The sequence below is a fragment of the Gadus macrocephalus genome, chromosome 17, assembly GCF_031168955.1.
Source record: "Gadus macrocephalus chromosome 17, ASM3116895v1".
NCBI classification, from domain to species: domain Eukaryota; kingdom Metazoa; phylum Chordata; class Actinopteri; order Gadiformes; family Gadidae; genus Gadus; species Gadus macrocephalus.
In genome coordinates this window covers 10,114,790-10,127,972 of record NC_082398.1, presented here as the reverse complement: position 1 = coordinate 10,127,972, position 13,183 = coordinate 10,114,790, and the positions used below count along the sequence as shown (strand labels likewise).

Below are 13,183 nucleotides of genomic sequence, written 5' to 3'. Positions count from 1 at the left end.
TTGTTATAGCGAACCCAATCACAGCTAACTTAAAGCACATCGCTAATCCCTGAATTCATACCTCACCTGCGGCACAAAGTTTACCCCAGCAGTCATAGCTAACCTTTAGCACATTGCAAACCCTTGCATTAATAGCTAACCTGTAGCACATGGCAAGTCCCTGAAATAATACCTAACCTGTAGCACACAGCTAACCCAAACATTCAAAGCTAACCTGAAGCACTTCAATAACACCTGAATTCAAACCTTCCCTTTAGCCCATAGCTAACCCCTGCATTCCGAGATAATCTTGAGCACACAACCCCTAGCACAAAGCTAACCTGTAGCACATCGCCAGCAAGCACTAGCTTTACTTAACTTTAAACAGATACATGACAGTAAAAGTTCCATCTATCCATCCATCATTCAAACTTTCTTTTCATTCCATCCATTCCAACCACAACTCGAAGTTAGCTAACCCCAAATTAGTGTGTTTGTGTGTGTGCGTGTGCGTGCGTGTGCGCGCGCGCGCGCGTGTGTGTGTGTGTGTAAAAGAGTGTCAGCTGACAATCTCTCACTAAATCTAGAACACATTTGGTGATGGAATGTGTTTAAGCTACCGTGTCAGTTTTTACAAATTAATTAAACACAGAGTGTGTATGTGTGTGTGTGTGTGTGTGTGTGTGTGTGTGTGTGTATGTGTGTGTGTGTGTGTGTGTGTGTGTGTGTGTGTGTGTGTGTGTGTGTGTGTGTGTGTGTGTGTGTGTGTGTGTCTGTGTGTGTGTGTGTGTGTGTGTGTGCGTTGGGGGGGGTATGTGTGTGTGTGTGTGTGTGTGTGTGTGTGTGTGTGTGTGTGTGTGTGTGTGTGTGTGTGTGTGTGTGTGTGTGTGTGTGTGTGTGTGTGTGTGTGTGTGTGTGTGTATGTGTGTGGGTGTGGGTGTTTGTGATGATCCCTCAACTGGAATCCCATGGACCTGGTATTGATTAATCAAAATGACTTGTCATAATTAAAAAATGTAGATGATAACTTTTTTAATATATCATGTTGCCATGCTTTTCTCACGCTTTCAGGACGTCAACATTTCCCACAACAAATCTCACTTACCGATCGATAAAAGTATGGATGGCAACAGAACCCGCCCCACTGTCCCAGCGGACACCGACCCACCAGACTCCCACCAGACTCCCTCTCTCTAGCCGCCGTCCCTCCGCTTAGCTCATAAGCTAAAGACTGTGATTAACGACGCTCGCCCAAAAGTAAAAGACAAAATGAGACACGATAAGCACCTGGGGGACCCTTGGAGCAATGAGCGCCCAATGTCATCCACTCTGTCATGTACCGGGGAGCAGCAGCAGTCATTCCTGTCATTTAGCCTTGGACTCGAGCTAGCACGGCCCCACAGCCCCACGGTGTTATTTGTCTAAAGTGTAGGCTATCGTGTCAGACAGTAATTGTTGTTTAGATAATGGGGTGGTGGGGGAAGGGGGCCGTGTGTGTGTGTGTGTGTGTGTGTGTGTGTGTGTGTGTGTGTGTGTGTGTGTGTGTGTGTGTGTGTGTGTGTGGGGGACATACAGGTGTCTAGCCTAAGACTGAAGAAACACTTGGGAGTATGTATCTGAATGCAGACAATGCACTGTCATGATGGGAGTTAGAGAAATGATTTAGAAGACGCTTTTATGCAAAGTCCATCTCTAGATACACTAAAACACAGAATAGACGATGATAATCCAAACCAAGCCCACATACTACATAGACCTCAGGGCACACAGGGCATGGTACTTAACTAAGGCATTTTACACACCTGGGATAACAGGGAGTTTAGTATATTTCATATATTTCTATAAACCTCATGCCTCACTGCAATTGTGTTCATAAATGCACGATTGCACAGCAACATGACATTTGGTCAGAGCACCCCCTTTTTTCCCCCTTCGATTTTGAATGCTGAGTACATGTATTAGCCTGTGTGTGAGTGTGGGTGGGTGTGTGTGTGTGTGTGTGTGTGTTGCAAGTGTGAATGTGTGTGTTTGTGTGTGTGTGTGTGTGTGTGTGTGTGTGTGTGTGTGTGTGTGTGTGTGTGTGTGTGTGTGTGTGTGTGTGTGTGTGTGTGTGTGTGTGTGTGTGTGTGTGTGTGTGTGTGATATCGTAAAAAATGGCGAGCTCTGTTAAAACATGTAGCTCACTGTTTACAGATTAATGATAATGGTTGAAAGCTCATTTTTATTTAACGGGGACATGAAAATTACATATGTTCCTAGCCTGAAGCCATATAATGGTGTGTTATATTCGCATTACACCGTGTGTGTGTGTGTGTGTTTGTACGTGTGTGTTTGTGCGTGCTTGTGTGTTTGCTTGCGTGCGTGCATCTGCATGCGCAGATATGTATTCATGATTTGTGCTGTCAGATAAAAGTCCCTTTCAGTCTCTTCTCTCTCCCTGTCTCTCTCTGACCTTTCCGTATCATTCTGTAGGTTCTGTATTCATGGCTACAATCCACCTTGGATTACGTAACCTACTTTTGCTTTATTAAGCTTGCTGTAACCTTGTTTTACCATAACCATAGCTAATCTGGACTTTACCTCAAACTTAACTTGAACTTATCTTACCCTAATTGTACCTTAGACCTAAACCATAACTTGGTTTAACACAGCCATCAAACAATATATTATGCAAAGGCATAATATATCATATGCAAGCTTTTTTTTTCAAAGGAGACCCAAATGGAGTCTGATTACCAGTAACACATCAGTTGGATGCACAAAGGGTGATTTAAAACCATTGAAAGAGCAAACATGGCAGCTGAAGACTCACCCTGCCTCCTTTCTCTGGGTTACACCTGCATCCTCCGCTGCAGTCCTGACCCGCACATGGCTCGTCTGGGTTAGCCCCCTGCAGAGAGAGAGAGAGAGAGAGAGAGAGAGAGAGAGAGAGAGAGAGAGAGAGAGAGAGAGAGAGAGAGAGAGAGAGAGAGAGAGAGAGAGAGAGAGGTTAATTAAAACACATTCTTTCAGAGCATGAGGGCGGTATTGTTATCAATCTGGACCATTAACATTGTGACTGCTGGACATCACATGGTAAAACACCCCCCAAAAAAAAAAAATTCAACACGTTTAACTACAGACTACCAACGACGAATGTTGAACTACAACGTTGAACTACAAACGAATAGCCAAATAAAAATTAAATTAAGAACCACAAACTACAAACAACTATGAACGGTCTACAAACTCCAATGTATCGTCTCATTGGATACCCTTCCCCCCTTCCATTCGTCTTGTAACCATGACGACGTTCTAGAAGGATCCGCCAGACAGATGTCATGCTTTGCTTCATGACTACACGTATATATATTATATTAAACACAAAAGTGTATAAGCAGGAGCAGACGTCTTGAGTGACATATGCTGGGATTTAAGTGTGCGACCAAGAACAAAGTTCACAGAGAATCTCTTCTCAAGGGTTAGAGGTCACAGGGTCGTTGGGGGGGTTCAAAGACCCCATACAGGGAAGCTCAGATGTTGTGTGTTTCAGTGTGTCAGTGTGTTTGTCGGTGTGAGAGTTTTTAAAGATTGCATGTGTCAGTCATCTTCTCAACCTCACACATACGGTTTTGTTTGGTGTGTGTGTGTGTGTGTGTGTGTGTGTGTGTGTGTGTGTGTGTGTGTGTGTGTGTGTGTGTGTGTGTGTGTGTGTGTGTGTGTGTGTGTGTGTGTGTGTGTGTGTGTGAGGACTTGGGTTAGATTTCCGTATCTTAGGAAGACTTCAAAGACTTTAGCCATTATTCAAACACGACATGATGTCTTTCAAACACCATGTAGTGTTTGAACACACATCTGTGTCAAGATCTATGTACAGATACAAAACAGACAGAGCCAGAGGTTGTTCAGATGAGGTGAAAAAATGCTGCTACAGAGAGAGGAAGAGATGAGGGGAAAGGAGAGGAGGGGAGAGGTCACTGAAAAAACTATCCAACTTCCTTGATTCTCTCTCTCTGATCTCCACTCCTATCCTAATCAGAGTGACAGGAGGGGTAGAGAGAGTGGGAGAGAGGGAGAGAGGTAGGAAGAGAGAGAGGGAGATGGAGGGGAAGAAGCGAGATATAGGAGCTTCAAAGGGGGTGAGATGGAAACCAAGAGATTGAGAAAGAAAGGTAGAAAAAAATGACCAGATGATTTGTGTTAAGTAGAGAAAAGAGACCAAAAATAGAACCAAACAATAGATTTGTTAACGCACACACACACATACACCACACATATATACAAACACATAGAGACGCACACAATTGCATGAACGCACACAGATTTAAGCAAACACACACATACAGTATACACATACACACCCAGATTTGTGCAGATGCAGATTATACATACATATGCTCATGCACACCTATACAGAAACAAAAACACACACACACACAAACACACACACACAAACACTCACACATTAAAAGATATCTTGGGGGCATGCGGCACATGAACCGGCAGTACGAGAACAACATGCACACAGAATGTGTCATCTGTCAATCAAACTGAATCTCTCTAGGGTTCTGGCTCAGCTTTCTATTGGCCGGGGGCTACCGTCCAGACAATGCTGTCCTCCAACCAGCAGGTGGGGGGGGGGGCGATCAGAGGAAAGGGATCCCAGCTCGGAGGCCAGAGGCTGGGGTGACACTACCAACCCCTCCCATCCCCACCCACCCCACACACACACACACACACACACACACACACACACACTTGAGCTTATGTGACAGGGCGGTGGGTTCCCAGGAAAGGGCGAAGGTGATATATAGAAATGAAGAAGACAATGGAGACACACAATGCACATACCAGACACACACACACATATATTCAAACACACACACAAGCACACACATATACATATGCGTGCACGCACACACGGCCAATTACAATAGGAGGGGACCCCAAGATGACATTACAGCTACCGAAACACAAGCTACACGTGAACCTGTGTTTGTGTGTTTGTGTCTATGTGTGCGTGTGCAAGTGTGTGCGTGTGTATGTGTCTGTGTGTGTAATGCATATCATTTGTGTGCATACGGGTGTGTTGGAAGGTGTTTTTTCAATTTCGTGTTGCTTTCGTGTGCAACTCCATTCCTACAGTCATCTTGCATCTAGCTCATATAAAACCCCATAGGTGCTTCATTTAATGTGTGACAGTTCACAGCCGACTGTCTCTGAGTTTGAGCAGATAATTACAAAGTCTGGTGTTTAATGAGCCTGTGAGAGGACGGAGGCGTGGCTAAGACGTGCCCCGGCGCAGGTCAGGGTTCTAGTAGGGGTGATACTCTGGGATTATTATGGGATAGAGTCAATGGAACACAACAGGCTTCAACAGGACTGTTCCACTCGGGTTAATGCATAAAGGGCAGGCATACGCAAACACACACACCCATGTGCCTACACACGCAGACACACACACACACACACACACACACACACAGATGTAATCACGCACTTAAATAGATACACAAGTACACACAGGTGCATGCACAAACAGAAAGAAAAAACATGCAACACACAAATGGAAAACCACGTAAACACATGCAGACAAATATATACAGGTACAGATATGCAGACACACCAACACGCACACAAACACACACACACACACACACACACACACACACACACACACACACACAACTGGGAGCAGGATGCTGTCAGCCAGGTATAAGCTATAGCGCTTAGCATCTTTCAGCTGTGGCTGATGTTCGCCAGTCACTCTTCTTTTGTTTGTGCACATACCGCGGCGTTCAAACACGCCGTGGCCCCACACACCATACCATTCGTCTGCCGGTGTACACCTGTCTCCTGTACACTCCTAGCGTAGCGGGCAATGCATGTCCCTACACATGCCTACCTAATCCTGATCCTCGCCCGAGATGGAGTTGGGAGTCTGGCTGTGGGCTTTACATCGCCCCCCCCCCCCCCCCCAGCCACCCCCATATCCCCCCCTATCCCATGCGTGTTGTTTGGACAACGTTTGTTTAGGATTTGGAGAATGCATGTACAGGACAAAGGGCAGCAGGCATGGATTTTCTGAAGTGAATACAGCGAGTGACGGGGTAAAGAATGTTCCCGAAAGTCTAAAGATGCAGTGGAACACAAGGAGAGTTCCGAGAACTGTCACCTTTATTTATCACATTATTTATTTTTCAATTTATCGGTCAATGCTTTGTTATCGCCCTGAAATCGTTCCCAATCTACATAATCATTAAATTGATAACAGATGGCTACATTTCAGCATGGGGAGATTTTATTTGTAGACAGTGACAGTTAGGAAGGAAGTATGCAAAATAATATATTACCAATCTAAGAAAGAAAATTCATTATTTCTGCCTAGAGTAATCAAATAAAGCACATATTGACGCTCCAGCATATGTTCCCACATTATGTTGATGACATTATCAATGTGAAGTTCATATGTGAGGAAGGATGGGATGGATAAAGAATGACCTAAGATTGTCCTTGTGTTCTCCGAACTAAATGCATCGCATAAATCAGTTTAATCCTGTTTGTCGACAAACGTGTCATCATATGTCTCTCAATAGAAGCCCCGGCTCCTTGGAAGAGAATGGAAAGGTCCCAGACCTGTCAATCAGAAACCTTCAGTCTGTCAATCTGTGAGGGTTGTTGAGAGGTCAACTAGAAAAAAATCCCGAAGTGACAGCCGAGTACGCACGCACGCGCACACAAACACACGCACACGCACACGGTTTTAACATTAATTTGAACCAGCAATGATGTCCTCTCTTACAAACCTGTTATCTCCCATCTCTCCATTCCTCTTTCACTTCCTCTAATCCCTTCTCATTTTTCCTGCACTTCTATTTCTTCTCTGACCTCCCCTTCTCTCCCTCCATCCTTTCATCTTCTCTCCTCTCCTCCTCTCTCTCTCCCGTGTCTCTGTCCCCCTCACCTCTCTACCGCCTCCTCTCTCCCTCTTCCCTCTATCTCCCTCCTCCATCCTCCCTCTCTCCACTTCTGCTATCTCTCCTCCTCCTCTTCCTCCCCTTCCTCCTCCTCCTCCTCTGGGCTGCGGGGAGTAGGTGCAGGCCTTCTCCACCAGCTGTGTTTAGCCGGGTAGGATCCAAGGTTTACGGCAACTCAAGGACATGCTGTGTCTGTTTGTGCTTTTTTCTCGTGCATGGTATATGGATGTTTGTGTTCACTAGCACATGTATGTCCTCGCGTGTCTACGTGGATTGATGTATGTGTTGTTTGCGTGGTTGTATGTTTGTTAGTGTGAGCAGTGTATGTGTGTGTGTGTGTGTGTGAGACGTGCATATGTACTTGTCTGTATGTCTGTATAAAACAAACAAAACATGTGTCTCGTGAGCAATGTCACCTGCTATTTGTACTAACGTCCAAATACAGTTCAGTCTACGGACCACCCAGATGGATAGGGTCATCAACTCAGACAGACCAGACAGACACACAGTAACCAGTAACTGACATGATAGTATATGGTATGTCGTAAAGCTAATCAGTTTCAAAAGCCTACAGCCTACAGCCTTACACACACACAGAGACACACATTAGGTGTGACCTACTCAGTCAGTTTTACAAATGAAACATGGAGAGAGTGTGTGTGTGTGTGTGTGTGTGTGTGTGTGTGTGTGTGTGTGTGTGTGTGTGTGTGTGTGTGGTGTGTGTGTGTGTGTGTGTGTGTGTGTGTGGGTGTGTGTGTGTGCATGTGTGCAGCTTTAAATGTGAATATGCCATTCGGAGATGATTGGACTCTCTGATGAGTTGGTTTCCACTTCCTGTTCTCTTTGGCTTTAACTCCACTTGGTTTGGTTTGGTTTCCTTCCGGTGTGGGTGATGTCGTGCGACTGGTGGTGCTGTCCAATCAGTGTCTTGTTACTGTCTGGACCCCCGAAATAGCGTTGCCATAGCGACCGATACCAACACCTTTGTGACCTCACAAGGGGGGGGGGGGGGGGGGATCTCCTTCTCTCTCGAACCCCTCTCTCTCTCTCTCTCTCTCTCTCTCTCTCTCTCTCTCTCTCTCTCTCTCTCTCTCTCTCTCTCTCTCTCTCTCTCTCTCTCTCTCTCTCTCTCTCTCTCTCTCTCTCTCTCTCTCTCTCTCTCACGCACTCTTCCACCATCCCTCTCTCCCTCCCTCCCTTTCTCCCAGTTTGTATTTAGACTGCTGACTCAAGATCAGGAGAGCCGGAATCCGAGCTTCCGATCTTGTTGGCTGTCAGGAACGTTGGGTGCTACCGTTATCTAACGCACAACTCTGTAATGCGCTCATCTTTCTGTTCAGCAAAATATTCAAACATTGCATGTAAAGAAGCAGTAAAGGGTTACCTTTTATTATAATTATTTATAATAATAAAATAAACAACACTCAACCAACATATAAATGATGGTCGTCGTTAAACCATCATCATTAAACCCTTTGATCCTTTGCGCCACATTAAACACACACACACACACACACACACACACACACCCACACACACACACACAAACAATCACAGAGACACACGCCACAAATAAGAAAGACAAGCACATCCCCTGATCGCCAGTGGAGGCAGTCGGTGTATTCTCATCCCGGTGCTGACTGCAGCTTGCAGACAGACAGATAGGCACAGGCCGGCACATGCCGGAATATCCATGACATCACCGCTTTGTCAGGGCGGTGGTCCGTGGAGCTGGGTTCTAGAATGTTCAAGAACGCACCCCTGGGAACCCGGGTTGGTCAGAAAAGCCCATCTCTCGGCCAAAACCGAAAGAAAAACTGTTGGTACTGTGGCGTTGAGAGCCCTTGTACGAGCAATGGATAAACGCTCTGCTGTGTTTACACCTATAAATCCCAAATGAATCACAACGCCAGACCGAGAAGGTACACAAGTACATCAAATAGCCTGAGGCGGCCGCATGCAACAAGGCTAGTCAGCTCGACGAATAGCCAACAGGATCAGCGCTTCACTAGCCAAAGACAGACGGTGAGTCAACCAGACATGTCACCAAACGGCTAGCCAAACCGTAAGCTAGCCAAAAAAAATATGTTTGGAGGGCAATAAACGTAGCCAGAGAGACGCTAATAGGTAATATCTAAGATGTCAAGAAGGTAAACAAGGAAAGGTTTTATAGATAGATTTCATCCACTTGCATTCTTAGTTTACAACAATAATATGCTTGTTCTTTCAAATGTAGCAAAATAATCGGGCTGCAAGGGTTCTGCTTGAAATTCTCACTTCCCATCAACCATGATGAAGGCCATCGTATTTGTTTGTTTATCTCTTGTTATATTTCACATTTGGAGACCACGTCATAGTCAGATTGTATTTGCTTGTACTTGTTCTAAACAAGTAAATATTTAGTCTGCAAGGATGAACGTTTTGCTGCTTATACTATAATCCGCAGAAAGTCTAGAAAGCAAGGAACAAGAGGAGGGAATGTTGATATGCTAAGTTTGATTACCAGCAGCTGCTGGAGCCAACAAACATCCCAACGTGGCAACAACATCTTGGCTAGCAGCGGTGTGCAACATTCCCTTTGTTTCAGTGGGAATCGTGTAGAGTAAATATCTCACTTCCCTCGAGCCCGATGATAGTAAACACATGATATTTCAAACACACAAATTCCAACAAAGATTAACAAATTACTCCACGCCTCAATTTTGTCTGCAATACAATATTTATGTATATATTTCATGTCAATGAGCTTATAACGTGACCAATGTGACGTATAAGGCTAAAGCTAAAGTCAACAGAATGTATTCCGACTGCTGCACCTGAGACCTGCAATAGCATAAGCCAACGATAGCATCTGGTGATGCTGGTTCATTGACTCGAAGGGGGTTATTGGGGCTGATAAGGGTGATATTGGGTAATAAGCTAAGATTTCTGACGTCATTCAGAAATACAAGAACTAACAACCCCCTCCAAATCCCAGCTGAAGGCAGACGTAGCCACAGGTGAAGTCTTTTCAATGGAGACACAAACACAATCTTCTCAAACATAACTCCTGCAAATTATCATCATCAAGTCATTAATGAGTAATCCTGTCCCATTCTTTTTTTATCAACGAGGTGCGCCCCGTTCCTCACTGAGACCACTCTGCCACAATAAGATCCACACGTCTCCATCAGGAATCGCACAGCCAAGAATGCGCTAAAATACGGCTGAAACAACGCAATCTGGAATCGACCGTCCACCTAGAACGGCCCGCCCACCCGATGGGCATCAGAGGCTGCTGAGAGGCCATCAGAGGTCGGTCGACAGGGGGCGAGTCTGGTTCGGAGTTAGCCGCGAACACACTAGCCAGGTTCATTACTCATGGCTTATTGTTGGTCGAACACACTAGCCAGGTTCATTACTCATTGCTTATTGTTGGTTATATTGTGGGGAAACACCAAGGTGACGAGGGTGCACGTGAACAACGCATATTCGGACTTAAACACAAACCCTGGCGAGAGCGGGACTACTTAAACCAAAATACGCATGTGCTCGTGCTGTCACTCAAACACCTGCGCTCAGTTTTGCGCTCACCCAGAACGCACCCTGGTCAACACTCTTGATAGTCAGCCTTCTCGATCTCTCTACAGTCGTTCCAACGCAACCCACAGCAGTCAGGGATTCGTACCGGCTACGTACATTTAGAGCCACTTTTTCTCTACTGTGCAACTCTTGGTCGTGATGCATTTCATTTTCTTAGTAGTTGCTCTAATGCTGATGCATGCTCATGCTGTTGAATCCTCAAATGTAGGCTCATTTGGGTAAACTTGTCCAAACATCTACATGTATATGATTTAGGTATATGCAGAAAGAGAAAGAACAAGAGAAAGAGAAAGAGGGAGAGAGCGAGAGAAAGAGAAAGAAAGTAGCCAGCTGTGTCTAAAGTACCATTAGACCTCTGAAACCAAATCCTATACCCTTGTTTAGGACTATCTATTCCTACCCAGGAGGGAAGAAATGGACACACATTTTTGGAGTTTCAGGTTTCTACAACAAAAGTGTACACTGACCTACCCCCTATAGTACTAGCACATGCCGTGTGTGTGTGTGTGTGTGTGTGTGTGTGTGTGTGTGTGTGTGTGTGTGTGTGTGTGTGTGTGTGTGTGTGTGTGTGTGTGTGTGTGTGTGTGTGTGTGTGTGTGTGTGTGTGTGTGTGTGTGCGCATGCATGCCTATGTATCTGTGTGTGTTTGATTAGGTGTAAAAAGAAAATATGGGACACAAATCTAAATCTAAATCACAAAAGATTTGGTCAAACTGGACTTCGTGAACGTCTAACTTGATGGCATTTAGAACGCAGAACGTTCTAAATGCCATCTAAAAGGGCTAAATTTGAAAACACTATCTATGTGTTTAAACTATGTGCACCTTCCGATTCACCTAGCATTAGTATCACACCACCCTACCAAACCACACCCAGATATTAGGTGTTCTGCTGCCAGTCTCCGGCACTATTTTTAACAGCAGATGTTTTGTCATCAAGGTGTGAATCTCTTCTTAGATTCTGACTTTCTATACTTTACAGGAGGGTGGGAGCAAATGGCTCGCGGTAAGAACCACATTGTGTTTCTGTGTGTGTGTGTGTGTGTGTGTGTGTGTGTGTGTTTGTGTGTGAGCATTTGAGTGCTTGGGTAGGCTTGTGTGAATGAGTGTATGTGTATGAGTGTGTGTGTGTGTGTGTGTGTGTGTGTGTGTGTGTGTGTGTGTGTGTGTGTGTGTGTGTGTGTGTGTGTGTGTGTGTGTGTGTGTGCATGTGGGCGGGTGGGTGTGTGTATTTGTGATGGTGGTGGTAAGGTATTTGTACATTTGGGGCAAAAGGTAACATGTATTTTAAGATGTATCAACTGTACACAAGTGTGTTATGTGTGTGTGTGTGTGTGTGTGTGTGTGTGTGTGTGTGTGTGTGTGTGTGTGTGTGTGTGTGTGTGTGTGTGTGTGTGTGTGTGTGTGTGTGTGTGTGTGTGTGTGTGTGTGTCTTTGAGAGTCCCTCATGTTTGTGTGCACAGTGCAGAATTCCTCAGCTGCAGCTCTAGAGCAAACACACTTCAGAAACCACATGTTCCCCTCTTCCTGTTCCTCTTTCTGTTCATCTCTCTTTCTTTCCCTGTCTCCCTCTTTCCAATGTCTCTCTCAATCTGTATGTAAATGTGTCCGTCTCTCTCTCCCTCTCTCGTTCTCCTTCCTGAATTTGCGCATATCCTCTCTCGACCTTATTATGTCCAACTCTAACTTCACCTTCAACTCTCGTCTCCATCTCTCACTCTCTCTCTCTCCTCCTAATCCATGTTCATCCAACCACACCCCATCACCATGACGACCATACACAGCTCTCTAGCTTCCTGCGGACAGTAGACAGTTACAGCCACCGCCCCCCCCTCCCCTCCCCAACCACCCACCTGCCACCACCCGATAGTCAGACACAATAGACCCAAACGCCTGAGTCAGCATCCGTCTGGGCCCGCCCCGCCCAGCCCTGCCACCCTCTGCCCAGGATGGATGACTAGGCTGGCCCCTCCGGCCCCGTGACCCAGGCCAAGCTCACCCTAACTGGACCCAGAGACCAGCTCTGAATCACCGCCAACACAGGCCAACACACGCATTGGGGTGCAGCTCTGTGTGTGTGTCTGTGTGTCTGTGTTTTTGGATTATCGAGGTGTGTCTTCAGTTTTGGCGCAAAGTTGGTGGATGCAGGCACATACACGTAGAGCCCATGCAGCCTAAACACAGACAGGTATAAACACAAAAGGTACAAGCAGGCATACATTACACGGTACTGGGGCTAGCACACACACACACACACACACACACACACACACACACACACACACACACACACACACACACACACACACACACACACACACACACACACACACACACACACACACACACACACACACACACAAATGCAAACCATAATCTTGTATGTGTATGTGTGAGTAGGAATGAACTTGACAAGACAAAAACACTTCTCTATAACATTCCCTATAGAGACTCTCGCTCGCTTTTCTTTTCACTCCTTTCTGCCTCGCTCGCCCCCAAACACAAAGTGCCATCAGGCCTGGCCTTAATGCAGCTTGAAGAGGGTAGAATATCACTCAGACTCTCTCTCTTTTGTCTGACACAGCCTCGCTCTCCACTCCTCTCTCTGTCTCTCTCACTCTCCCCCTTTCTGTGTCCCTCACTCTCTCTCCTCCTCTTTCCTCTCTC

The 13,183-nt window shown here is 45.8% G+C and overlaps 1 protein-coding gene across 1 annotated transcript in view; it reads right to left on the bottom strand.

Annotated features, from left to right (window-relative positions):
• Positions 1-13,183, bottom strand: part of LOC132445772 (collagen alpha-6(IV) chain-like) — a 79,339-nt gene that overhangs the window by 29,692 nt on the left and 36,464 nt on the right. Inside the window, 1 exon segment of the mRNA XM_060035897.1 lies at positions 2,792-2,869. Within this exon segment, the coding sequence (XP_059891880.1) occupies positions 2,792-2,869 (78 nt within the window).